At 41.5% G+C, this 27,853-nt stretch overlaps 1 protein-coding gene across 4 annotated transcripts in view; it reads right to left on the bottom strand.

Annotated features, from left to right (window-relative positions):
• Positions 1-27,853, bottom strand: part of LOC105927597 (probable phospholipid-transporting ATPase IH) — a 56,222-nt gene that overhangs the window by 8,045 nt on the left and 20,324 nt on the right. For 2 of the 4 annotated variants that reach the window (XM_036139118.1, XM_036139120.1), the window contains exons 6-29: positions 23,467-23,595; positions 21,420-21,523; positions 21,262-21,312; positions 19,986-20,050; positions 19,825-19,906; positions 19,560-19,710; positions 19,261-19,458; positions 18,993-19,166; positions 17,491-17,657; positions 14,670-14,741; positions 13,841-13,914; positions 13,592-13,695; positions 11,522-11,703; positions 10,852-11,085; positions 10,583-10,760; positions 10,374-10,476; positions 8,212-8,357; positions 7,804-7,863; positions 6,109-6,236; positions 5,881-6,016; positions 5,322-5,345; positions 4,460-4,525; positions 677-780; positions 418-583 (exon numbers count right to left, since the gene is read on the bottom strand). In XM_036139118.1, coding sequence (XP_035995011.1) covers positions 418-583; positions 677-780; positions 4,460-4,525; positions 5,322-5,345; positions 5,881-6,016; positions 6,109-6,236; positions 7,804-7,863; positions 8,212-8,357; positions 10,374-10,476; positions 10,583-10,760; positions 10,852-11,085; positions 11,522-11,703; positions 13,592-13,695; positions 13,841-13,914; positions 14,670-14,741; positions 17,491-17,657; positions 18,993-19,166; positions 19,261-19,458; positions 19,560-19,710; positions 19,825-19,906; positions 19,986-20,050; positions 21,262-21,312; positions 21,420-21,523; positions 23,467-23,595 — 2,898 coding nt within the window. The remainder of the gene's footprint in view (positions 1-417; positions 584-676; positions 781-4,459; positions 4,526-5,321; positions 5,346-5,880; positions 6,017-6,108; positions 6,237-7,803; positions 7,864-8,211; positions 8,358-10,373; positions 10,477-10,582; positions 10,761-10,851; positions 11,086-11,521; positions 11,704-13,591; positions 13,696-13,840; positions 13,915-14,669; positions 14,742-17,490; positions 17,658-18,992; positions 19,167-19,260; positions 19,459-19,559; positions 19,711-19,824; positions 19,907-19,985; positions 20,051-21,261; positions 21,313-21,419; positions 21,524-23,466; positions 23,596-27,853) is intronic. The other 2 variants (XM_036139119.1, XM_036139121.1) reach the window with 1 other exon arrangement.

Genomic DNA, 27,853 nt, shown 5'->3' on the forward strand with positions numbered 1-27,853 from the left:
GCACAGCAGGAAGAAATCAGTCAGACCTTTCACTTGTTTTTTCCTTCCCTTTCATGGTAAAGCTTGCTTCAAAGGAGGGTAAAGCTAAGCTACTGGGAAGAGGAAGTCAGAGTAAATCCAGCTGGTGCTCAAAGCTATTAGACACATTAACGGTCTTCCTGTACGATTAATAAAGAGGAGGAGCTTTACGGCTAGGATGCTGAAAAATCACGGCTGGTATAAAGCAGGATTCAAACTGTTTCTACAGATTATATAAGCAACTGAAGTCGGAATTACTTTAGAAACTAAAAGCATGAATTAGTCATGTGTTAAAATGGCTTTGGTACGTTTTTCACACTATGAAAATACCGATTGAAGTAAAACATGAAATCCATTCTCAGAATAAAACAAGACGGATTTCCTCTGTGGGGATTTTACCTGTGCACGCTCAGTAGCTGTTGGACAAATGGCCCTGCAGAGGACCTTCTTAATGACATCCGGCAGCAGGCTGACAGTAATGAGGAGGATGATGCTGAGCCAAGCCGGACCACTGGACAACATCTGCATGAACACGTAGTACATCCTCTGGTAGTTCAGGAAGGGCCTGAGCAGCAACGGGAAAATAAAGCAAAATGTATCCACAAACAGAACAAGTCTGCAAACACTACATGGATATTGGTTGAAATCGAGGCCTCACCAAATGATGCCGCCCCAGAGAAGAGAGAAAATGACGTAGAAAAGCAGCGAGCCCCAGATGACGAAGTGGTTGATCCATGTCCAGTGACGTGTGTCCAGGGCGAGCTGGAGCACAGAGGACAGAAGCAGCGTCAACACCAAACCAGTCAGTACAGAGGGAATCATCACAAAACTGAATAATTCTAAAGCAAAGGACATACATGGCCTTGACAGCGTTCCTGTGAAACACCATAAAGCTTATTTAGCTCCTGTTCTCACCAAAACAATTAATCTGTCTTTTCATGGAAGCAGTATTTCCATATATTTTTAAAACTGCCATTCTCACGCCCCTGCATAAATCAGGACATAGACAAGAGGGAGGTTTTGTAGGAGCTGTGTTCCTTGACTTGCACAAAGCAATTGACTTTGTAGGTCACAGTATTCTCCTCAATAAATAAATACATTTTTAACTGTCAAAACATACAATAAACCGTTTTACGTCATGCCTGGGCGGAAGACTGCAATGTGTAAAAGTGTAACAACACTCTTTCCTCCCTTGAAATCTCCAGCATGGAAGCACCTCAGGGCTCAATTCTTGGGCCCTTGCTTTTCAGTTTATACATAAATGAACTCTCTTCAGTGTGAGGTGTAAAAATGATCATGTACGCTGACGACACTGTTATATTTACCCATGGTAGGAACGCACAAGAGGTGGCAATGAGGCTTATAAAGGAGATGGAAGAGCTTGCTACATGGCTTCAAAGTTCTTGTCTTACCTTAAATGTTGACAAGACTGTTGCTATGTATTTTAGCAATACACGTAAATGATCAAACTGACCAGACACTTGTTTAAGTGGTGATAAAATAAAAACTATATATATATATATATATATATATATATATATATATATATATATATATATATATATATATATATATATATATATATATATATATATATATATATATACACACACACACACATTATATACATATATATATATATATATATATATATATATATATATATATATATATATATATATATATACACACACACACACACACACACACACACACACACACACACACACATACACACACTTAGGTGTCACTTTAGATTCATCCTTAACTTTTAAAAATCATCTAAAACACAATTTTGTAAATCTCTTAAGTTCAACCTCCGGTATCTTTGGCATATAATAAATAAATAAATATATATAAACATGAGGTAAAAATTCATGATAAAAAATCTTGACAGTATCACCACTGTCTGATTCTTACTAAATACAAATTTCTGAATTTTGAGAACTTTAAAATTTATTCAAATCTATTAATTCATTATTTAAAATCCTAAATGATGGTGCTGCTCTTCCTCTATGAGAGTTTGTCTCGTTGACTTGTGGGAAAACAACTCGAGTCACGCGCTCTTCTTCCAGAGGACAGTGCAGTATCCCCAAAATGTAAGACCGCATTCACCCAATCTGCCTGTTCTTCTGTGGCCATTCGTTACTGTATGAGAAAACTTTTAAACTGAATTTAGAAGGATGAGACACTTGTGTAATCTTTTTCTTCTCTGTGTAATATCTATGGGCCATTTAAATTACAATCACAATCATCTTCATAAATCTAATAGGTATACTGTTCAAACATCAACCCGCCCAGGAACTACAGGTGGAAATTAGCATTTTTTCTATAACCTTGGCACCAAGCATCTTTCCTGACTCTCTTTTGGTCAATGTGTTGTTGTGCACTGTCCTTGTCAAATAAACAAATACCATACCATACCATACCATACTCAGTCAGTAAAGCCCATTTCATTTCTTAAACCAGCTCCTTGCAATGTTTTAAAGTCATCTTATTAGTCATTCTCTAGTACTTATAAAAGTTTAGTGGATTTCTTAAACTCTTTTTCCATCATACAGTAGCCCATTTTTCAATTTATAGATTAAAAAATGAGGAAAGTGGACAAAAGTGGACAAAAGGCAAAATAAGAGGAAGTAGATGAAGAGAATTTGAATCTTTTAGAAGCAGGGAAATATCCGTGCCTCTGTGACAAGGGTGGTTTTAACAAAGGGTCTAGATTAAAATTGGTTCTTTGCTAAGCCGTCTGTAGACAAAACTGACTCATCGCTTCCATTTAGAGGCTTTTGTACGACTGAGGGATTCAAACAAAGAAAACAGCTTTCTTCTGAAACTGTTCCGTTGCTGGATGTAAAATACGAAGGAAAAAAAGTTTCTATAATCATTAAAACAAATAAATAGAACTTTTGCAAGCCTAAAGCAATATTGACTAAGACCTCTTTAACAGATAAAAAAAAAAAATCTGACTTCTTTAAAGCAAAATATAAAGAAAGAATCCGTTGGCATAAGACTTTTGCACAAGAGTCAGAATAGCAACTGCTACTTTGTAATTATGTATTGGAGCGTAATAACATGTGGACTGATAATGGGTATAGTTTCACAAACAGATGGGACCAGGCTGACCTCTTATCTTACTGGAACTATACTGGTGCTGTTCTTGGATCGAATATTCGAGACCACTGCTCATGTTGCTGGGAGTGATGGTTTGGCTGGTTTTACTCTGGATGTTTAAGCTTAGAGCCAAAAAATACATGACAGACACTTAGATAGTAAGATACCTAATAAGACTCAAGACACAAGAAAGAAATATTTACGGTTTAGAAAATCAAGAGAAAGGCTGCTGTTACACTTAGCGATGCTAAATATACCGATGGTGAATCATTTTAGACCATTTACAGCAGATGAGGTCAAGTGTTTCTGTTTTTGCTCAGGATAATACACAATATGGTTTTACTAATGGTATGTCTTGCTAGTAAAAGCAAAGCATTTGTTTTCAGCTTGTGTTACGTTCTAAGCCCCTTGTGACCCCCACCTACTCCCTCGCTACAGTCTGCAGTCCAAATTTAGCAGTTCTGTAGCTGACAAAAGAGTGAGTACAGGCATTAAAGTGTCGCCCTTAACCCTATTACATAAATATCGATCTTGTAAATAAAAAATAACGCTGAAGATGTGGGCAGAACTTGCAGCAGTATAACTAACAGGGGCCTGCGTTGTGTCAAATTTGCGTTTACAAGAGGGCCTAAAACAAAGCTAAAGTTTGAAGCTAAAGCTGTGAGAAGATAACGAGAAGATATTGGCATCAGCAGGTATTCAAATTCAGACGGGATCTAGACAGACCCTTGCATTTAGAAAACCCACGCAATAGTAATGAGCTGACACAACTAGGGCTGGATGATATAAAAAAAAAAGCATGTTGATAAAAAATAAATCATATTGATTGATATTGATAATTATCAACAAATTCAAGACATATATTTTAAGTGCAGCCCTGCCCATTTTATGCTGTTGCTTAGCAACCTATTTTTAGATACTGAACACACAAACAAACACTGAATTCAAACTCAACCCTTTATTCAACCAACGTTTTACCAAAGCTGCAAGTTTTTAAAGAAGAAAAAAGACAGATGCTCTCTGAACTCTTTGAAGGGGGCGGAGCTTGGTTCCTGGGTCTGAGTTGTGATTGGTTGGGAGGATGTAATGGCTGTAATATTAACCTACATGATAGGCTAGAATGAAAAAGGAAGGTCAACCGTTACTCTATTAACCTTTTTATTGACCCTTTTTTTCTGTCGTCGATATACGTCTATCGATCGATATATATTGTTACTGAATTATTGTCCAGCCCTGAACACAACTGTCATGTTTTGCACCCGGAAGGTTTTTTTCGCATCCTGTCGGGTGTCATTTCTAGCACCACACCCTCACTCGCACACATACACACCTTGAGCGTTACGGTGAAAACCAGAACAGTAAAGATGAGAGTCCCAAACGTCCAGTTTCCGAACATCTGCCAGAAAAAGAAGACGGCGTAAGTTAATTACCAGGCTAAGATTGTAGAGTGCATAAACAGAAGGTATAGGACATTTTAGTAACTGTGGAAAGGAGGGTTCATTTAAAAAGATAGTAATTATTAATTATAATAGGATTTTGGCCAATAAATTTGAAATATTCCAATTTTATTTTACAGCAATCACATGTTGCTACTTGCTGAAATCCTAGAAAGATTTAGGCAGACATCGGGAGTTAACAGATGGGATGGGAGTATGAGAGAGGGGAGGAGGGCGGGAAAACAGGAAAATAGAGGCAAAGAAGAGGATTTATGTAACAGCTAAAGCTGGCTGTTGGTACCAAAAAAAAAAAATCCTATCTGGATCTCCTACGCCCATTACTACGACTTATTGTAAACGAGAACACAGAGAAATACTAATAATAGTACAAAGACACACAAGTACGCACAGAAACAAGCACGGTAGACAGAAAAAAGAAAAAAAAAAACAGATGTTGGATCTAAATCAGCAGCACATTTCTGATTCCCTACCACAGCACAAGACAGGGATAAAGTGGAGAAGCTTCTAAGATTTCTACAATGTCAGCAGAGTGGTTAAGATCAGCTACTGCGTAGGATTCAGAGCGTTGCAGAAATTTAGAGGGGGGGGAGGTGAGCGCTAGGAGTCTACACATCCAAATGGGAGCGCATGGATTAGGTGGAGTGAGGATGAACGGGAAGCGTAAACAATACGACAGGAACTGAAAAAAGGGCATGGAAGACAGAGAAAGCTGACAGGGGAGGGAGACAGGCTTACCATCTGTGTGTTGGTGGTCATAAGCTGAAGAAGAAGAAGAAGAAGAGGGGGAGGAGGAAGAGAGGAGCAAAATAAAGAGCGAGGAAGCAGAGAAAAGGAGGGGAGGAAGAAAAGAGAAAAGAATCAGGACAAAGGGTAAAATGAATTTCAGGATGTTTAAACTTAAAATACAAAAAAAAAAAAAAACAACCAACCAAACAAACAAACAAAAACAAGACCAAAGGCAGTCAAAAACTGTTGACATGATACAAATTAACAATACAGAGAAAGATGCTATAGTGTTGCCGATATGAATGGAGATCCGATGTTCCGGGGAAAGAAACTTCACTGGTACAGAACCATAGAGACAAAACAACCACAATGTCAAGTCGCTGCACCTGAAATGGCACGATAAAAAAAAAAAAAAAAAAGCATCCGGTGGAGATGAGTGAAAGTTCATGGTGACTTCATAATTATCCTCCCACGACTGATGCCTCTGACACCCAACCAAACGTTACTGTTGTCGCTTCCCTATTGTTCTCACTGCCTTTTTTTTAGCGGCGCAGACGCAGAAGCTCACCTGGCCGTTGCTGGTGAAGGTGGTGTTGTCGAAGAGGAAGTAGGCACCAAAGAAGAAGGTGACGGCGTCGAACAAACCCAGGCACGTCCAGTAGAGGAACACGGGCCAGCGCAGGAGGGAGTTCTTCGCGATGTCCCTGAAACACACGGGCAGACGCAAAGGCGCTATGGCGGCAGTAAAGGCAAACCGCGTCCGACTCACCGCGTGCCGCGAATCGACCGCCATCACCTGTACAGCGAGGGCTCCCTCTTCAGCGCGTCAATGGTCACGTGCTGCTCGACCAGGCTGTACAGGAGGATCGGGAGGGAGGTGAAGCTGATGTTGTACAGCGTCAGGTACGCTGTGTCGTACAGAGGCTGCGAAAAGGGACACACACGCTTTATAGATCCAGAGCTAAAAGAGCGACTCTGTCGAACAACACAAACAGGTTGTTTTTGTGTGTATTTATAGTCAGAAGATCAAGGCAGGAAAATAAAAATGACTCTGAATTATGGACAATTATTGTGAAGCTATCTTCTTCTCAAGTAGCTCCACATTCAACTCCCTAGACGCAACAAGGTGCGTTTTCACACCGTTAAACACATCTGCTCCTCTGGGGGAAGGACATGACCCCTTTCCCTTGGTCTCTGCAGGTCCGTCTCTACTTGCAGGGACGGCTAACTGGGGTTTGACGACTTCCAGCTTGAGGACATTCCCTCCATGGTCTGACATCTCCAGCTACAAGTGGACTTGGTAAACCACATTGAGTCCAACAACTTGTTGACTGTTAAAGCACAGGAGCCAAACAAGACTAACCATAGACACACACCAGAGAAACGTTTTCTCAATATTGTGGCCACAATAAACCAACTGGGTATGGCTCAGCATAAGGTCAAAGTTGACTTAATTTACCTAAATGTTTTTATCTTTAAGGTTATTTTGTTGACTAGTGCAAATTGTGCTTAACCAAGAGGCCGTGCATCCTAACTAACCCTTCTTTTTGTAACTTGACAAGTACACTGCAAAAACGGAACTAAAAATAAGTAAAATGTTCTTAAAATGTGTGTATTTTTCCTTGATTTGAGCAGGTAAATAAGATGATCTGCCAGTAGAATATGATTTTTGCACTTAAAATAGGAACAATTCATCTCCATCATCTTATTTCAAGTGCAGTATATCTAATTATCTTATTTTAGGGGTCAAAATACTCATTTCATTGGCAGATAATCTTATTTACCTGCTCAGTCCTACCTCCTTTACCTCGACAGTCTACCATAAAGATGGTGGAGTGACGGTCTGGGGCTTCTTTGCTCCTTCAGGATCTGGATAAATGGCCATAACCGATTGGAAACATGAATCTTTCTCTCTACCACAAAATGCTGAAGGATTATACCCATCCGTCAGTTTTCGTGCCTAAGCTCAAGCACTGCTGGGTTATGCAGCAGAACAATGATCTGACGCACACCAGCAGGTCCATCACTGGTTGGTATTAAAGCAATAACAATGCATGACACAAGGTTTTGGAGGTGCCTCGTCAATGTCTGGACTAAACTCCAAAGTCAAAGTTCGTGGCACTGCCTCAAACTCCTAGTCCATCCTCTAAAACCCCACAATGTGGCTGAATTAAAGCAATTCTGCAAAGACGGGAGTGCCAGGGAGTGGAACTCATTACCAGATGAAATCAGACAAATATTAACTTATGAGGCTGTTGACTAAACATTTAAAAAAAATGACTTGTAGATACATACCTCTGCCAACACTAAAGATACATTGGTTGTGCTGTATTTGTACATTTGCACTCTATTATGGTGTATTGTATTGTTTTTACTTTCTTAGTAGGAGTTGCTTTGTTGTCTTCGTGTCAGAATCTGTCCAGTTCAATCTCATGTCCTTACTTACTGTGTAAGTAATAATATTTTTCCCTACACAGTAAAAAGTGCCTACCTGCTGTGAGAACCCGCAGAAGAATTGATAGAGGAACTGAGGGAAGATGAAGCACACATTCTGCAACAATTTGAGAGGAGAAGGAGAGAAAAAAAAACATGCGATAAGGCACTGACAAGCGAAACAAATAAAAAAGATCTAAAAATGCAACTATCTACACATTCCTGTTTATGGCGAGATTGTGCCCTATGAGCTCGCTGAGTGGGCAGTAGAAAGGTAAGGGTGCCAAATGGGAAAACGTTGAGTCAGTTGGCAGGGCACTGCATGCTGTGGAAACCACCCACACTGATCATCGCGCCCGTGAATTCAGGAAAATGTTGCACACCAAAGCAAACCCAGGAATCTGTTTTTCTATTCTTATTTTTTTTAAATCAACAATTCTTAGGACACAAAGCATTCGTCTCTTACCTTGTAGAAGAAGTACTGAACAAGCTCCGCGATTCGGATGTAGTAGTAGTGGCCGTGGACCAGTAGCATCTTCTTTAGGTGTTTAAATTTTGGGATGGCATAGTCACTGTTTCTGGCTGCCTGTCGGCCCTCTTTACCCATGATGCCTGGGGGAAAGAAACCGTTCAAGGAACAATCTAGAACACTAGCTTAAGAAATACATAATCGGGGTTCCTACTAGGAATTCACATTATTAGGAAAGTAGGTAATGATGTTGGTATTGCTGAATATTTTAATTAATAATATAAGTTGTCTTAAATCCACATTTCCTCATTCCTCTCATTCTTGTTCATTGTAACTCTTCGTTACGGTGCGGGTATCCACTGCAAATACTCCATCCAAAAGGCTGATAACTGTACTGCCATGCATTCTTGACCCACTGAATATAAAAAGGCAAAAACTAATGCATTCCAAACAGCCCCATGCAATTTATTGGTCTGCAGTGTGCTACAGCAATGACATTAGTTTAACGACATGCTGTTCCAATCTATTAAATTAAAATGTGTTTTTCAGGACCCTGTTTTCTCAAAGCTCCCCATAAGTTTATTGCAGATGGTCAGGCTTTAAAATACAGAAACTGAAATAGCTGGACAGACAGATCTACGGATGGATAGACAAACGGCGACATGGTTGGACTGATTAAATTGTTGAATGATAGACGGGTAAACAGATAAATGGATGGTTGGATGAATGAACGGACAGATGGACAGGCTAAATAAAAGGTTGGACTAGGGGTGGGCCTTTGGGTCATTTTATCGTTATCGTGAAAAATGTCTCATCCTGATAAGAATTTAGGTTTACCGTATTTTTCAGACCAAAAGGCACACCGGATAATAAGGCGCATCACATATTATTCCAAAGTGTGTAATATCACGCCGCCCTTCCTGTAGGGTGACCAGATGTCCCTGTTTTATGGGGACAGACCCCGTTTTGGATTAATTGTCCCCAACAAAAAGGCCTTACAGTTCAGACAAAACAAACCAACACCCAGGCAGAGATTCTGTGCTTAACAAAATCAGAGACATCTCCAGTTTTCATTAGAGAAATAAAATCTGGTCACCTAACACCACTCTTTCCTGAGAGGGAGAGTTATCCGTCTCTGCTGGGAGGACAGAGTAGTTGGACTACACTGCCCTGTTGCTAACATAAGGCCAAACTAAACGTAACTTTTATATAAAATGAATGTTTTATCGTTGCTAGCACGTACTCTGACATGAATGCACTTCTAGTTTAGACATTACAGTCAGGCAGTCTTGTAGACAGCTCAGGGGTCCTGTTACGGGTTGATCAGGTAGTGACACAGCATACCGTAACGCTCCGAATATCTATTGAGTGGAGCAGCTTCGCTGCTAACCAAAGTCATACTTACACGTTTTAACAGATTTTTGAGCGCATCGTACCGCATAAAATCTGTCACCATATACAAGGTGCACCAGATTATAAGGTGCACCATCCATTTTTGAGAAAAATTTAAGGATTTTAAGTGGGCCTTATATTCCAAAAAATACGGTATCTTGACAACAATAAAGTCCTATTAGTAATGTCCAAAAACTACCAGTATTGTCAGGATTGTTAATTTAGCTATTTTCTCCACTCTTGGTTTCTTCAGAGCATCAATAAATTCAAAAATATAATTAAATGTTATTACTGTATGCAGTTTAGTGATAAAAATCCAATTTCTTTTTGCAAATTGTGTCCTGATCAAACGTATTTCGAATGTAAATACAATTTCGAATGAACTGTATTTATGGGGCTATAATGGACATGAAGTCAGAGCCAGAAAGTTACGTAAAAAGACTACAAGAAGCTGCATGGTAATAGTCTTTTATCACCATTTTATCATTATCACAATAGTACCACAACATATCGTGATACAATGTAAAGTCTATATCGGCCACCCTATAGACACGGACCTATAGACATGGAGTGATGCATAGATGGGAGGACAGAAGGATGCACGGTACAGACAAACAAATGAATGGATGAAAACAAATATTGTTTCATGTCGCATCCTTATTATGTCACATATTAACGTGTCTTGCCAAATTAGCAACAACGACAATAAAATCATCTTGGACTGAGAACGTTTTTTTTTTTTTATTCTAGGTGGGAATTGAACTCACCGATGCCAACATGTGCCTCTAAGATCATGCTGACATCGTTCGCTCCATCGCCAATAGCGAGGGTTATGGGGTGCTCCTTGGACAATTTAATCAGCTTCACAATCTAACAATTGAAAAAAAAACAAAACAAAAAAAAAAAAAAAAAAACATTTTAAGCAAAGTCAAAGAGCTATTTAGACATATTTTACAAAGTACATTAGAAAAGAAACCTGGGCTTTCTGCAGCGGGGCCATGCGACAGCAGAGGACGGCGCTGCAGTTGCGACATATTTCAAGAAAGATCTCTCTGTAGTTCCCATGGCCAGAAACCTCTTGGGTGGGTTTTAATACTGCAGAGAGAGTTGCCCCATCGATAATCAGGCCAAAGTCGAGGCAATCTACGGACAACCTGGAATCAAACACCAGACGGAGTTTACCAAGGAGGATCCGTCTGCACAACGGACGAACCCGGTCTAGAGAAAGCAAGCCAACGTCCGTACCCGGATATGGAGCGTTGCCTCAGAACCGTCCTGTTCAGCTCGAACAGAACGTCGTGCAGGCTCTGCTCTTTGGTGCGCTTCTTGGTCAGCTCGAGGATCTGGGTGCTGCGACGGAAAAGCTTGCTGGCGTAGCACGTGGCAGCGGCCGTCTCCATCTTGTCTCCCGTGAGGACCCAGACTTTGATGCCGGCCTTGTGCAGCGACTCGATGGTGTCCGCGGCTTTCTCCTGCAGCCTGTTCATCAATAAGTCGATAAGCGTTTCAGGGTCCACCCGGGTGGGCAGAGCTATCAGTCACGGCTTCGGTTAATCCATTACCAACGGGTGATAACTATTCAATGCGAGATCCCCCCCCCCCTCCCCACTACTGTCGTTTCACATCGGCAGTTTATCTGTTAGGAAATTAAACTGTCAAGCACTTGATCAATCAGTCCCGGCGAGCCTAAAGTCTATTTCTCAGAGCACGAAAGTACTCAACTACTAAACAAAACGCAGAAAAAAACCCAAAAGGCGTCCTTGAGTCTACTAAGAGTTCACGCTGAACGTTTTTTGCTCCCGTGAGTCACGACATTTGTCTGAATTTGGTCTAAAGTTTCATTACTCTTCCCTTCTGTCTCCTTGCTGCACCATTACTGAATCATTCCCTCCCTCTCTCTCCGCGATTGACCAACCTGTCCTCCACCGCTGTAGCACCCAGGAGGACAAAATCCCTCTCGATGACGTCATAGGCCTGGGCCAGCCGCTGCTCCCTGTCCTGCAGGGCCAGCATGGCTTCCGTCAGGTGATGACACGCTTCCCGGTACTCAGACTCCGACAGCCTCCGGTAGGCGACGCACAGAGTCCGCAGCCCCTCCTAGCGTGTCACAGCCGAGAGAGAAAGAAAGAGACGGAGCGTGGCTGAATGGAGTATTTATGTTGTGCATTTTAAACATGCTGGATAGAAGTGAGTTTTTGAAGCATATAATTAGTTCTTGCTTTAAAAAAGACCACAACAGCTCGAACCAGCCCGCATTTAATATTCAGCTGCACCTTTCTTTGAGTCTTTGTCCCCTTTCTGCCCAGAGCAAATGTATAACAGCTCTTGCTGCAAAGGCGCTTAAATCCTGGCACCACGTTATCTGTCCATCCTTGCTCGTGTAGCTCCACAGTAAAAAGCTTCCCTCCCCTCTCTCCTCTCCTGCAGGTGCATCTTAGAAATTGGCACATGTTTCAAGATGCTCTGCAGGGTCTGATATCTGGGTCATAGACAAGTGGTCCAAGGAGAGGATAGAGGGAGGCAGAATGTTAAGCGATGAGACCTGCTTGTGTCTGTGGAAGTTTTATAACTCTAGCTGCAAGACGTTTAGAGTATGCCTGTATGAGAGTTGCACGTCTAGAGAATTTTTGCCAATTCTGCTTTTCAAAATAGTTCAAGCTCAGTCAGATTAGACGGCGAGAGAGACCATAAGAACCAATTCTCAAACATTGCTGCAGTCCTTGACCAGATTTATTTGTAGACTTTGACTTTAAAGTATGAAAACCTTTCTAAATCATTCCATAGTAGCGCTGGCTGTACACTTAGGGTCGCTGTCCTGCTGGAAGGTGAGCCTCAGCCCCAGTCTCATGTCTTTTGCAACCACCTTGCACAAATGGCAAGGCAGACAAGACCTCGACACTTCCAATCCAGATCATCCAGGTGAGTGAAATCTTAGGCTACGTTCACACGGCAGCTTGAAGTGACCCAATTCAGATTTTTTTGCCCATATGCGACCTGTATCTGATCTTTTCATGACAGTCTGAACAACACAGATCGGATCTTTTCAAATGCGACCTGTGTCTGTACGGCCAGGTTGCATTTATCCGACCTACACGTCATTGATACTTGACAAATGTCACTAACAGTGGACCTGGCTATGCCAAAGAGGTTGGCTAAAAAATAGAAATAAAAAACAGAGGTTGGCTATTGTGCGGACTGTTGCAAGTCCATACAGCCCCACAAGCAACGCGTTTACTCGCTGCTATGGCCGCCGAAGATGTGTGTTTTTACGTGAGAGCGCTAAAGAGATCCGTTCAGACGCACATAAAGGTTGCCTTTGTCATTTGAAAATTATGAATGAAGTCCGTATCAGTAAAGCAGCTCACATCACTAAAGTTTTGGCTCCCTTTCTTTTCGATCTTCTTAAGAAGATTGCGTTGGTAATGTGCTGGCTCCGGTTGGAGAATAACGTAAAGAACGCAAGATACGCTGCAGCATTACGATCCATGTTTACTTCCGCAAACAATGAGCACGCTTGCTACGTGTGACGTCATCGCGTCCTCTACTGCGCATGTGGGACACTTAGGCGTATGAATACAGTTCACACAGGAGATCACATACAAGTCACATATATTTGGAAATGTGAACGGCCATACAAAAAAATCCGATTTCACAAAAAAATCGGAATTGAGCATCAAGGCCTGCAGTGTGAACGTAGCCTTAAATGCATCTCTCTACGGGCCAGAAATGTTCTAGGTTACTGCTACACAGTCCTAAGTATTGTCGTCGGACGGTTCTCGCTGAATTAGAACATGTTTACCTCTTTCATTGCCACATTGAATTTAATGTTCCTTCAGGTATATGTTTTATGGATTTAATGTGTGAAATAGCCAATTTGATTTGCTGCCCTACGGGTCTAAAAAAGGTATGGCTAAACGTAGAAATGAATGCTTAGATGTATTGCACCTTCAAACCCAACATGCGCTTGGCTAAAATGTTCACTCACTACAGCGTTCTGCTCCACGTGCGCTTTAACTTGCTCCACCTTTCCGGATACAACTCGAGGAAAAATGGATGAGTCTGCACCTTTGCAGAACAGCAGGTACTCTCCTGAGAACACACACACACACACACACACACACAGGAGCAGAGAGCAAAACATTGCTAGCACACTGCAGGCGCGCTCCAGCATCTAATTTTTCTGATTTAGAAACGACGGCAGTGACGCTCCGGTGCGAGCGTGTCGACACCTTACCTGAGACTGTCTTTACTATGACGCTCATTCTCCTCCTGACAGAGTCGAAGTTCAGCACGTGTAGCAGCTCAAACCTGAAAAGGACACAGTTAAAAATGTGTTCACCTATTTTCTTTCTTTTAGATAAAGGTCGAGTTGTATAAGCGGACAAAGTTTCTCCTCCCGCATGGTCCCTTTTAACTGCACTGTGGCTTTTTTTTTTTTTGCAAAGTATTCACCTCTGAGTACACTCTGTACTCCTACTCCTGGGTGCTAGCTCTGCTGTGCTCCTCTGCAGAAGCACATTGTTAAAGCCACAATAGTTATTTTATGTCCAGCCAGGCTTTTTGTTAAACTGTGACTTCTCGCCACTCCCCGTTGATTCATCTACAGCACAAAAAATGAACTGCAGGTGATCCCTAAACTTCCCAATCCAGTAAAATAAACCACACATCTATAGAACTTTGACACAAACAGGTTGCATTTTAACACGTTTCCAGTAAAAGGTAAACGTAGTAAATCTAAGCAGCCTTTGGAGTCTGAATGCCGACCCCCCCCCCCCCCCCCCCTCTCCTCCTCCAGCTTCCTTAAAAATAGCTCACTATCGACAGGCCAGTGGTGACAGTGATGTACAGCCAGGTTGCTTGCGCAAACACCAGCAATGGATCACAACAGAGAATTTCCATAAAACCTCTCTGGAGCTGAACTACTGCCATTCGTTTTCACTCATTAGTTTAATTGTTTTGATCTGACAGAGCAGGTCAAATCAGTCAGATAATGCATGAAAACAACTCCATCGGCTGGATTAAGCCCGCTTTATCTCTCGTGGTGTGACGCTTATTAAACGGACCTTTCGATCTCGTCGTCTTTGTTGAGGATCTCCATGTGGTTGTCCTTCAGCCTCAGATAGGTGTACCCCAGTCTGGCAGCGACAGCAGAGGGAAAAATGATTGATTAGCGGGCGACAGAAAGAGGTCGTGTACATGAACAGAGGTGGCACGACTGAAGAGGTCGTGACGCAGGCTGCGTAACTTAAGCTGGCGTGCACGTACAGCACCGCTCTGATCCGTCAGACGTACAGCGGAAACCAGATATTTACATACACTGTAGAGACGAGGCTCGCTGTCTTGGCGTTAAATCAGACTTTAGGTCAGTTAGGAGTACCGACTTTATTTCTAAAATCACAGAGTGCTTTTTTTTTTTAATTTGATCTAAATTCAGAAGTTTACATACACTAAGATTGCTACGGCTTTACATGACGTGGGGAAAGCCGACATGATGACGGACATATAATTTACAACTTTTGGGAGAACTAGAAGTACACTTGCGGATGTGTTTTAAGAAAACACCTAAAAAGCGCTGCGTCTGACATCACAGAAAAAATAAATAAATCGACAGAAATCAGTGAAGGTATCAGAAAGAGTTCCCACGTCTGCGGTTCATCCTTTTGGAACAATGTTTAATGCCTGAAGGTGCCACGTTCATCTGTTCAAACAATTATATGCCAGTACAAGTACCAGCTGTCATGTCCATCCAGGAGGACAACGGGTTCTGTGTCCCTGACATGCAGGGGTTTTGGAGTGAAAAGCAAAAGACCATAAAGACAGTGACTGAAGCCAGTAAGAGATTGCCATTATTCACATTCCACGGTGAAAAAAGTCCTGTACCGTTTTAAGGCCCGCAGAGGGGAAGGCACAATTCCAGTTTTTAAATGTACTCAGGGACAAAGACCTTAACTTTTTGGAGACATATCCTGTGGTCTGTAGGGCTGGGTGATAAATCGATTTAATCGATTAATTCAAATTTACAATTCTTTAAGATTTCATTTTTGGAAAATCTGGATTTTATTTTGCCAATACACTCATTGTGTTTCCATGAAGAGAACAGCATGTGATGCTGAATATATGTTTAGGCAAATGTATTGTCAAAATATTGTTACGTAGAAACTTTTTTTTACCATAATACGAGGTACTTCATTTACTTATTTACTTTTTTTTTTAAACTTAGTTTGAAGTTCACAAGTGCAGTGAAGCCTGTTCTTAGCTCAATTGTGTAATACCACTAGCAGCAAATGTGTTGTTATATTTTCATTGTTTATAATGGCACGGCTGCCATCTTGTTTTACAGCTTGTTTTTAGTTGCACTTTGAATTCAGGTCAACTGCCTGACGAAATGCTTGACATAAAAGCAAGGTTTTAAAATAATTTCTTTAATTTCTTTTTATGAAACCAAAAGGAGGAAAAAAATCGATTAATCGGATTTGGTATCATAAAATCGGAGATTTATTTTTTAATCCATATCGTCCAGCCCTAGTGGTCTGTTCCTCTTAGTTACATCCGCAGGAAGGAGGGAGAAACTTGCAAGCCTGAGAACACCATCCTAACTGTGGTGTAGAGGGCTGGCAGCATTAAGGGGGCAATTTGCTGCAGGGGGGGAAGGAGGGGGGGGGGGGGGGGGGGGGTGAACTAAATAGATGCCATCATGAAGAAAGACCATTAGATAGAAATATTGAACCAACATCTCAAAACATCAGCAAGGTAGTTAAAACTATGGACAATGACCTTAAGCATACTGAGGGCGCCCTGCTGGTTAATTGATTGCTTGAGCTGTAGCTGGAACGGGTCCATTGGCTGGTGTGCAGCGGCCAAGCTGATCCAGAACCCCTGAGCTGGACCTTTAGCCCTATGTAAAGGCCTGAGTGCTTATTTCTGCCCCCTCTTTGCCATCGTTGCCCTCAGGGTCAGATTTGTTTTGGTTTGTGTTACTTTACATTCATCGTTGCCACCCATTCACATTGACTGATTTCACTCACTTCTTTGTTAGGTGTTTTCTTTAAGACAAGTATTTGTAAATGGTGCTATTGTTGCCTTTCTCATTTTTGCCATAACCTATGAGCCATCAAACAAGTTACCTAGTTCTTGCATAGGGAGACAAAAAGTCAATGTGTCAGATTGTCCATCACACGAAGTTCTGATCTCAGAACCAGCAGCACCGTTTCCATCGCATGGACTTTAAGCCATTACCCGGGATTTTGAAAGCCCTCTGCGTGTTCTGACACAATTTCCCTGGAGTAATATCAGCTTCCCGGGTCCACACTTTCCAGCATACAACGGCACATTCTGGGGGCGGGAACTTTTAGATTACCCCGGGATTGTAATCTGATGGCAGAGGTTTGCGATTCCCCAGTGAGAACACCGGACTCCTGGCACAGCGTTTTCAAACTCACGCTGGGTTTGGCCACTAAGTGGAAGTCAATAACAGGATATGTTCAGCCTGATGTAACGTCAGACAGTAAGAAAAAAGGCAGTGCCCTCTTAATAACGTTCTGGTTGGAACTGTAGTCGCTAAGTTAAACTCCTCTTTAAACTACTCCAAAGATGGGAATTGTCCTGCTTTGCTAAACCGCAGGGGAAACTCAGCCTGTTTAATTATGGGAGATCCGAATAGACTGTGACAAACATCTATCAATCTAGTTTTCTTAGCAAACCTGATCTCCCAAACTCAAGCTTTTCTATAACGCATGTAAATATCCATTTTTTTTGTTTTAATGTGGGTTATATGTGATACTTCCAATATTCCCAACCAAATACTAACCAATCCAAAGAAAAGTGACTCCATTAACCTTAACTTTGATTCAAGTTCACTAAAACCTGTTGCCATCATGCCGTTACCTTTTCATTCCTTCCACCAAAGCTACTTCATCCGGCGACGAGGAAATGTAGAAGGATGTGGGCCTGCCCTGATGGATGCCCCTCTTGATGCCGTCCACCGTCTCCTCCTCCTTCACCTGGACCGTGTGACAGAGACACAGCGCCCGGAAAAACAGATCCTCGTACTCCTACACACACACGCATAAGGAAAAACAAAATGATCAGTACAGGTCCGAGCTCTGGATACTTATCTGGCATTTCCTGGACTGGCACGGCTTCGCTTAGCTTTTTGGACATTTCTCTGGAAGTGAGGCAATACTTTCTAAAGTAAACACTGAATTCTGTTCACACTGACCCCACGTGTTTTAATTTGATCACATATAAACTATTCTTTTCCATTGATTGGCAAAGTTTTTATTGCATAAAAACAAAACACAGAAATCTTTAAACACTTGTGTATGTTATTTAGGGGAGGTTTCTTTGGCAGACCACTACAAAGAAGTGCATAATTATGAGATTAAAAGAAAGCCTTACAATGTTTTTTTTTTTTTTTTAGATTTCTTTACAAATAATAATCTGAAAAGCGTGGTTCGGGTGTCTTAAAGTTGAAGAACATTAAGGATCAAACATCATCATGAAGACCATGAATCCCACCAGGCATCTCGGGTTTAAAGATGAAAAGCTTAAAGCGGGGTTAGCGTTAAAAACAAGCATTGAACATCTACATATGTTCCAGCTATTGTGTGAAAATGCAAACCTGCAAAGACACGTAGGTGCACCTAATCTGACATGATGGGCAAGGACAACAGTAATCAGAGAAGCAACCAAGATGTCAACGTTGCCTCTGGAGGGGCTGCAGAGATCCACAGGTCAGGTGAGAGAATCCGCTGACAGGACAAATACCAGTTGTGTGCTTCGTAAATCTGGCTTTTACGTACAAGAGATGGCAGCGTCATGCTGTGACAGTGCTTCTATACAGCAGGGTCAGGGAAGTCTATGACGGCTAATAAGACGGTGGATCACATTAAAGGGGAATACTGGAAGAAAAGCTAACAGAGGCTGCAAAGGACTTGAAACTGGGGGGAGGTTTACCATTCAGCTGGACAGCTACCCTAAATACAGCCAGAATTACAGTAAAATGGCTTAGATGAATGCATATCCATGTGTTAGAAGTGTGCCGTAAAAGTCCAGAAGTAAAGCAAATTGAGAGTCCAATGCAAGACAAACTGATGATCACAGACCATGTCCACTCTGACTGAGCTTGAGCTGTTTTACAAAGAAAAATGGGCAAACATTTCAGTGTATAGCTATGAAAAGCTTGTAGAGATATGCCCAAAAAGGCCTGCGAAAGATGGTTCTACACAATAAATGACTCAGGGGGGTAGAGTTTCAATGCACGACACACTTTTTCAAGTCTTTCATTTATAAAACCAATTTCACACTACTTTTCGTTGGCTTACAACATAAAATCCCTTCTAAAATACACAGAGGGTTTGTATGTTTAACACATTGAACAAACTTACTCTCCTGTAGCCTCCAGGTGAGGAGTCGATCATGTCTATGCTGGAGGCAGCGCTGAGGATTTGGCCGTTACAGATGGCGTGCGGGATGTAGACATTGCCGTCAACGCAGCATTCGATAAACTCCATGTTGTTCTCGGTCAGCGTGCCGGTCTTATCAGTAAACACGTACTCCACCTTGAAGAGAGGGAAAGCAACAGCGCGTTCGCGGAAAGATTACGTTCGGTTATCTATGCAAACGCGGTTCGCTCGTGTGAGTCCAGCGCCGTACCTGTCCCAGCTCTTCGTTCAGGTCGGACGTGTTCACTTGGGCTCCCTGCCCTAGCTCTTCGTCGAACATCTCCTCATCCCAGGTGATGAAATAAGATCCAAGAAACTTCTGCATCTCCACAGTGACATACATGGACACCGGGATGATGTAATTAAACAGGACCATGAAGGCCAGGAAGTCTGTAAAGGCTCGGATCACCTATGAAACGGCGGACAGACACAACAGGTCCGTGGATTTAGAGAAATTCTAACAAATAGCTGCTGAGAAGTTGCTTTAAACGCAGGGAGTTAGGGACGGACCACGTGGCGCTGGCGCTCGTGCTCAGTCCTGTGGTTGTACCAGGGTTCATCCCGGTCAGGGGACCACTGCCAGGCGTACTTTAGGACAGTGTTGATCAAAGCTTTACTGATCAAGATGCACAAGTACACAATCAGGAAGGCGTTCATCGACCTGCAGAGAGTGATGGAGTGAAGAGGGGTCAGCGCCACGGGGCCGGGAAGTAAACTACTCCCCAAAGACACACTCTAAATCAAGCAGTGGGAAGGCCTTCTTCATTAATCTTACTTCTCAACAGCCGAGCGCTTCTGAGATTTAGACTGGTAATTAAGTGCCATCTTGGTCTCCATGCCAGTGTAAACTGCAACAGCTGAGGAAAAGAAAACATAAGTTTTTTATTTTTACACATTTTCAAATGATTATATTCAGTCTAAACGTTATTGTACTACCATATATATGCTGGGTATTCTTCAGCGTGGCTCCCCTTAGAAGTAAGTTCTCAGCTCCAAGTGTTCTGCAAGAATAAAACATATTGATGTTTTTATACAGTTCAGAAAAAGACAATTAAAGGTGTTACACTATTAGAGTAGTGTCCATAATACAGCTTGTAAATTCCTGGAACTTACAGATAAAACTCCATGAACTAAGAACCAATATTACAGAACTTTCTCATAACTTTCCACATGTTTCTCTCACATGTTTCTGAAACTTACTAGATAATTTCCAAAACTTAATAAGCAATTTTGTGGAAATTACTAGGTACTTTGAAAGTATCTAGTAATTTCCCCAAAGCTACTTATTACGTTCTGGACAGCATCTAGTTAGTTTCAGAAAGCTGTCATAATACAGTCCTGCAGTATTGCTTAAAGTAACCAAAGAAGTTCAGAGAATAAAAAACTAGTAAGTTCCAGAAAGTGTCTGGAAATAAAAAAAACACTCGATAAGTTTTCATGGGAACCTCTGGGAAACTAACCAGAACGTTCTATGAATGTTCCGTTAAAGAAACGAGAAAGTTCCTCAGAATTCCTGGACAATACATCTAATCTACAGTAACCAGTAAGTTCCACCAAAGTTACACAGAAGTGTTTGGTAAGCTCCGGGAAAGCACCTGGAAAGTTTTGGAAGAGTATTTGGGAAGCTCAAGGAAAGTAACCAGTATGTTCCAGAAAAGCTTCTTGAAAATATCTGCTAAGCTCCTGGAAAGCACCTGGTAAGTTACAGATAGTCCCTGGTGTGTTTTAAAAGAGTATTTGGGAAGCTTAAGCAAACCACTTAATAAGCTCCAGTACAATACCTGGGAAGCTTTATTGATTTACATCTGAATGTTCAGAATAACCACTCAACCAGCCATTCAACCAATAAATAAAACTCTGGCAAAGTACCTGGTAAACTCCAGGAAAGTAATGAGATATTTCTAGGAAAGTACTTACAAGATCTCCAAAATACCTGGTAAGTTTCAAAAAGTACCTGTTAGATTCCTGGAGAGTATGCTATAAATTTTATTGAATTTACAGGAATGAGCAAACAAAATGCATTATGAAAGTTCTAGGAAAGTATCTGGTAAAATACGTGAAATTTCTGGAAAGTAACCTCTAAGTTTCAGGAAGGTTGGGGTTGTATCATGTAGTTCTAGAGACGCTACAAACATAATCTCCAAAAAACAAACAAAAAAACATACACATAAATAGGCAACAACACAAAATATCCACACATAAAGCCTCCCACCTAGACACAGGCTCCTCTTTGTCCTTGTAAATGTTGATGCGTCCCACAAATCTGGAAGCAAAGCGGGAAACCCAAATTAAATCAAGACGTCCGCGGCCATAAGGTTACATTTTATAAAAGGTCCGTGTACAACGATCCATCTGCGAGGCTACACTCACTTGTAGAGGTCAGGCTGCGGTTGTTCACATTCAATAGTGGCATGTAATGAATCCACCTCCTGCTCCGTTTTAAAGGCCATGGTATCTGGTACAGCGTAATAGGTCTGAGACACAAAGGTGGCAGAAGGCGGGTTAATAGCAGAAAAGGAAGACAGAGGAGAATGTCACAAACACATCTACTATGAGGACTAGATTTGTTTGGCATCTTAGCCTGTGGGGGCTCACTAATATGTGGAGCTTGCAAATGAGCTGTTTTGAAATGGTTCCTGGGTGTAGCAGGGAGACGGTGAGCTAACGCAGTAAGGACATGAAGGGGTTCCTCTGAGGGCAACCGTGGTGAGTCAAGAGCTTTACTCTGTATGCACACACGCTGGCACGAATGCTGTCAGCGATGCAGTCAAATTGGTGTAAGGTCGTGCAAATGACATCAAGAACATCCAATTAAAAGGGAAAACAGGAGATGCAGACAAGATGTGTGTCACTAACATCATTAGTAACAGATGTAAGCCGGTACTGAATTGAATTTAAAAGTGTAAGGCCTCGATTCGGGGTTATTCCTATCAGCTGTTTTTTTTTTTTTGTTTGTTTACGAAACAATTGTATCTACAAGATATGAAATAAGAATAAATTAAGTTGCTATTGATTTGACAGTCAAACATTTCCAACCTAAAGCAAAATTTTGATACAGATGAATATTAAAAGATTGCATTTAATGTGACACGCAGTAATGAAAATTTTTTTAACATTTTTTTTTTTACCAATACCAGAAATATGTGCTTTGGTTAAACGAGATTAGGATTAGGGTCTTTAGAGGCAAACACGTTGACAGACGGGTTTGATGTGAAACAAAGAGCGAAATGGCGGACAGCACCTGGCCACCGTTATGGATATGTTTCTCTTCCAAAGGGAACCTTGTTAGAAAGCATGGCATCCTTGTCTAGATGAAATACCAGGACATCTTAAATAATGCCAGAAATAGGTATGTTTACATGCACAAAATTCCTCGATTGGATAGAAATGTATTTGGAATAAAAAGCAAAAAGATATCAGATTGTACCCTTTATAAGGGCACACAATCAATTAATCCGATCATAATGTGCGTTTATATGCACCCGGCTTTATCCAGAATAGTACCACTCTGAAATTCACAATTATCAAATATCCATAAAAATACCTGAAAAACAGGAATTTCTATCTTTGCTGAACAACAAAATGATATCGAGTATCTGATATTTTCCTGGGTATCCATAATCAAAATTTTCGTATCGTGACAACCATAGTCCTAAGTGGGTCTTTCAGCGACCACGCTCTGTGATTTTACACGGTCTACCATGACTGGACTCAATGCGCAAGTGGCATCCTGTCATGGCACCACTGGATCAATGGACTGAGCTCACGAGAGCCACCTATTCTTTCACAAATGTGTGTAGAAGTTGTCTGCAAGTCTTGAGTTCACCTGAGTTCAAGAATTTGGATGGTTGACCCAAACATTTGGCAATGATGTCTGTGTGACTCCAGTCTAAGCTGCAGACTAAAGAAAGGTAATAGGCACTTATAATCCATATTTATCAGTCCAAAGTAAGAGAAAACTGTAAATTGTAGTTTGTTTATAGCTTTTCACAGAACTCTTAGTAGGACATCGGGCCATTGTGTCAGTTTGTAAAGACTGACTCTAAAACGTCTCCTTCAGAAAAGAAAAAAATCACTGCAAACCTAGGACTGATTACAGTGATCTTAAAATGGATTAAGGTCTGTGATATAACCTGCCTGGGAACATGTTTGCTTATTTTTTTTTTTTTTTTTTTTTTTTTTACAATGGCAAGAATGGAATTTATACTATTGCATAATAACCATTATTCTGTGCAAGCAGGCATGCATTGTTGGGTTAAAAGGGACTTATATTTTTGGTGCTTCGTTACTTCAAAGATTCTTAATGTAGGCCCTCTCAGTCTTTTAAAGATCCACGCAAAGCTACTCATGTTTCAATAAATTACAGTTTAAAACAGAGCTGTGGGATGGCAATCTATCACTCGTCTCTTGTGGGCACCTTGTGACTCGACTCTCCGTCGAGGCTGGTGGTGGTGACGTAGCAGGTGCCGTCGTCTCGGCTGGAGGAGAGGAAGATGAGGTCACATGGGAAAGTGTCGTCCTCTCTCACCATGACAATGTCGCCCACCTGAGAAGGAGAGACACAGAAGCTCTTGTGTAAATAACAAAGCAGATGCAGTAAGATTGGAAAATATGTCAAAGGAAAACAGAAGAGTGCCTGTGGGTAAACATCTGCTCATCTTTAACAATTCCTTTTTTTTTTCCAACGGATTGAGGAATTGCATAACAGATTATGCGTGCAGAGCAGCTTAAACTCTGATAAATCCTGTCTCCACGGTGACCATACACATAGCACACACACACTCCGATTTCATATGATTAATGTATTCATCATTATTCCTACTCTCAATGCACACTCTAATCCTCACCGTTTGATCTAAGGAAGAGAACAGAAAACGCTAGAGGCAGCCAGCCAGAAAGAAGTGACTAAGAGAAATATGTCAGCAACATTGATTGTACATTTTTTTTTGAAGAAGAAGATGGAAGCGACATCTCATCCACAGATATCCAAAGAAAACTACGTGCAATAACAGGAGCATCCACAGTGCTGTGCAACACTTCATTGCTTAGCGGCAGTGGTGAAGCTGACCCTCAACATCCCACACAGTCGATGCACATTAGCAGCGAGCAGCAGACGCAGCAGAAACTAGACGTAGCGGTGCTCATTACCTACCTGCTGACAAAATGGTGCTACAAGTCTGACACATGGCAGACCGAATCGATAGATCCGAACAGGAGGCGATGAGCTGGATCAGTCACGTTACGCTGTCTGACACGGTTTTCATTAAATCCTCGGATAGTGGAGAAAAGATGTCCTCGTGGATAAAAAGCAACTGCATGTGTATGATTGTTGTGGGTTTTTTTGACACTGTTCCTATAACTTGGAAGCAGAAATTAAGCACATTATTGCTACAACCACTTATCTTTCAAATTATTTTCTGTTTCACCGTGGAACATGCCCCCAGCATCTATCCCCCAGAAGCTCTATTACTTTAACACCCATTCTGACCGGCAGACAGACCTCCTCCCGGTGTAGGTGGCCGACATTACAAAGACAATCTTCAATCTAACACTTCTTCTGGCTCCCAGAAGCATCTCTCAGATAGTTAGCACGGGAAGCATTGAGCTAGCCTAACTGTTCAGAAAGCGAGCTAACAACTCGAATGCTTCTCAAAACCTGTACTTAGCTGTTCTGAGTCTTTCCAAATGCTGGTCTGTAGCCAAACAGCAGCGATTGCCATTGGTCACCAAAGTAGCTGACACTTTTCCATCATACTCATAATAGAACTTGTATTTACCATGGACAACGTCAAGCCACCAACTAGAACCTGCACATGTGGCAACAGCATAGCTGAGGCAGATGCACAAACTGTCTGCAGTTCATGTCAGGGTATGCAACATGCCTACAACGTGTTAGCCTCACAAGCTGTGAGCACTGTGCACAGCTCTTTAAATCCCATTAGTGCAGGCTGGAGCGGCAAACTAGCTTGTTGGGGGTTGACCCTGCGATGTGGGTAACCAATCCCCCACCACGGGTACTCTCATGGGGTTCAGTAATTTTACTAGTGCAGAATCTCACTCAGTGGAGGAGTCTATTAGTCTCGGGTCTGACCACAATAAGCAGGAATGCAAGCCTTTAACCATCCTGCTGGCTGTAAAGCCCACTGAGATGGGTAACACCTGCTGTAGTAGCCCACCCAAACCTGACTGCAACAGACCTACACATAGTCTGTTGAAGGACAGCTGCAAAGCATTGAGGGGCCAGAAACCATCACAGGGACCATCACCTCTTGATATGAGGGGAAAAGGCCACAAAAAGCAAAATCCTATCCTGGGAGAGTAGTAGCTTTGACTGGACCGTGGCGGCTGCCTCTCCGCAGACATCTCCTGACAGAGGTGCTCAGGGAAATTTTTTATTCCCTTCCGCAGTGAATGGCTCTATGGGCCTGGCCGGTGAGAGGGTATATCTGGCTGCGCAGAAAGGAGGAGTGCAAAGCTGGAATGAGTGCAAGATGGAGCACTGTGTGAGTTACTGTGCACGCACACATATGGCGCATGACGAACATGCACACCACTGCATGTTTGAGGCATTTATGATAAATTACTTTAATAAAAAAAATTAAAGAGCAGCGGAGGCATTTGAGAATATTCTCTCCCTCTAGCCCAAGTAGCAGCATTTTAGAAAAAATGGTGTGTGAGTTGGAAGCTAGTGTAGCCAGTTCTTGCAAAAGAAACAAGCAACTGGTTCTATTATCTCTACCTTGTAAACAGTATAAATGAACAAGCCCAAAGTTACTATTAATAGACGGACACGGCATCACTGCTGGAAGCCTGGAACACAGTGCAGGAATGAGTTATTCCAGAGGGCCCTTTTTCAGCTCTTTCATCAGACTCTTTAACAAACGTGCAGAAAATCATGACATTTTGGGTTACATATTGTTGTAACATCAATAATATCCAGGCTTATATTTAATGTGGACAATTTTTAATTTGAAAAGCGTAAATAAAAATCGGTTTTATCATTGATGTATAGAAACATGTTATCCCATCCTAACATGCAGGTTAAATAACCCTTGAGGATTGGCATAGGGTAGGCAATAAGCCAGCTGGTGTTTTGTACGTTCGTTTCTAATTGTTAGAAAAATAAGAGTCCCATTGAGTCATGCAGCGGCCCAAAAGCCCAGCTCTGAGTCCAGTCTCCTTCCACTTCATGTGGTGCCGGTTAAAAAAAAACTCGGTCACACTATTAATTGAAGGGTTAAGGTCAGGATTTTTTGTGGAGCTATGACTGCTACTGTTATGTAGAGGGGTCTCTGTGGATGTGTTGTGCAGTGAGAGCCAGGACAGTAACGTAAACGGCAGATGAATATCGTACTAACAGGTATTGAAACCCAATAAAGGTATTAATATCTCCCTTTTTAGAACTTTGATTATTTGACATCAAGTGGGATCCAAACTAACCAATTAAAGCAGAATTTAAGGATCCAGAAAAGCATCAACACCAGTGGTCCAAAAATAGATTAAATAGTCTTTGCTTCACTATAAGAACAATCCCAAGTTCACAAATACAATTTATTTGTACGTTTTTGGACATCCTGAAACAAAGACCACACCACCTTAATTGCTTCTTTTCTTTTCTTCAGTTCATCTCATCATCATGTATTGCATAACTATCACTGAGTGCTGTAACTGAAGTCAAATTCCTTGACTGTGCACACAATCGTGGCTGAGTAATGATGATTCTGATACGCTCAGACAAATACGACATAATCAAGCACCCCCTAGACACATACACAAAGAGCAACAAGATGAAAATCAACTTCCAATATTAATATCGAACCAGTTTTACTTATAAGATCGACATTGGTAAGTTAAAAATTAACATTGGCTGATACTGATGTTAAAACTGACAGCTTGTATCCCTAATCAAGATCATAGCTGAGTAACAATATACAGTGCCTTACAGAAGTATTGATATTTCATCAATTTGAACACATTCTTTACAACCACAGTCCTCAATGCTTTCATTTGGGATTTTATGCGACAGAGCAACACAAAGTAGAGCATTACTGTAAAATAAAATTAAAAAAATGAAACAGGGTTTTCAGAAAACCATTTACATCACTCAAACCATAACCTTGCCCCTTGTGAAGGTGACAGCATTCTGCTCTGGTGATGTTCAGAGTTTGTGGAAAATGGATGGAGCTAATTACGGGGCAAGCCTGGATTGAAATTTGTCCGAAGCTGCAAAAACACTGGGGCCTAGGTTTACCTTTCAGTGGGACAGAAACCTCGAACATAAAATCCGGAATGGTATTTAGACCAATGCATATTCTTGTGTCAGAATGGCCCATACCAGACCTAAATCAAAAAGACCCCGAGAGCTACTACAGCAGCAACAGCAGCGAAAGGTGATTCTACAAAGTCTTTATTCAGTGGGAGAGAATACAAATGCATGTCACACTTTTCAGATTTTTATTCATAAAGGATAATGCCTCATTTTCCTTTCGTTTCACAGTTCTGCACATTCCATCTTGGGTTGTCGCTAAAAAATCCCAATAAATATATATTAATAGTTGTTATACATATTATATAACACAATATATCTATATTTAATCAATGCTTGTTGTTGCAATATGAGTTCAGGGGGTATGAATACTTTTGTGAGGCGCTGTGTAAACAATTCCACCAAGAAGAAGACAATGCCAGGTCACCAAATACTGACCAGCTCTTGATCAGAATGACGACGAGAATATCTTTGATCATAAAATACAAGAGTACTTTTCATCCTTGGAGAGACCCTTGCATGAGGCAACGGTCTACAA

This window comes from Fundulus heteroclitus, chromosome 7 (genome assembly GCF_011125445.2).
Source record: "Fundulus heteroclitus isolate FHET01 chromosome 7, MU-UCD_Fhet_4.1, whole genome shotgun sequence".
Lineage (NCBI taxonomy): Eukaryota > Metazoa > Chordata > Actinopteri > Cyprinodontiformes > Fundulidae > Fundulus > Fundulus heteroclitus.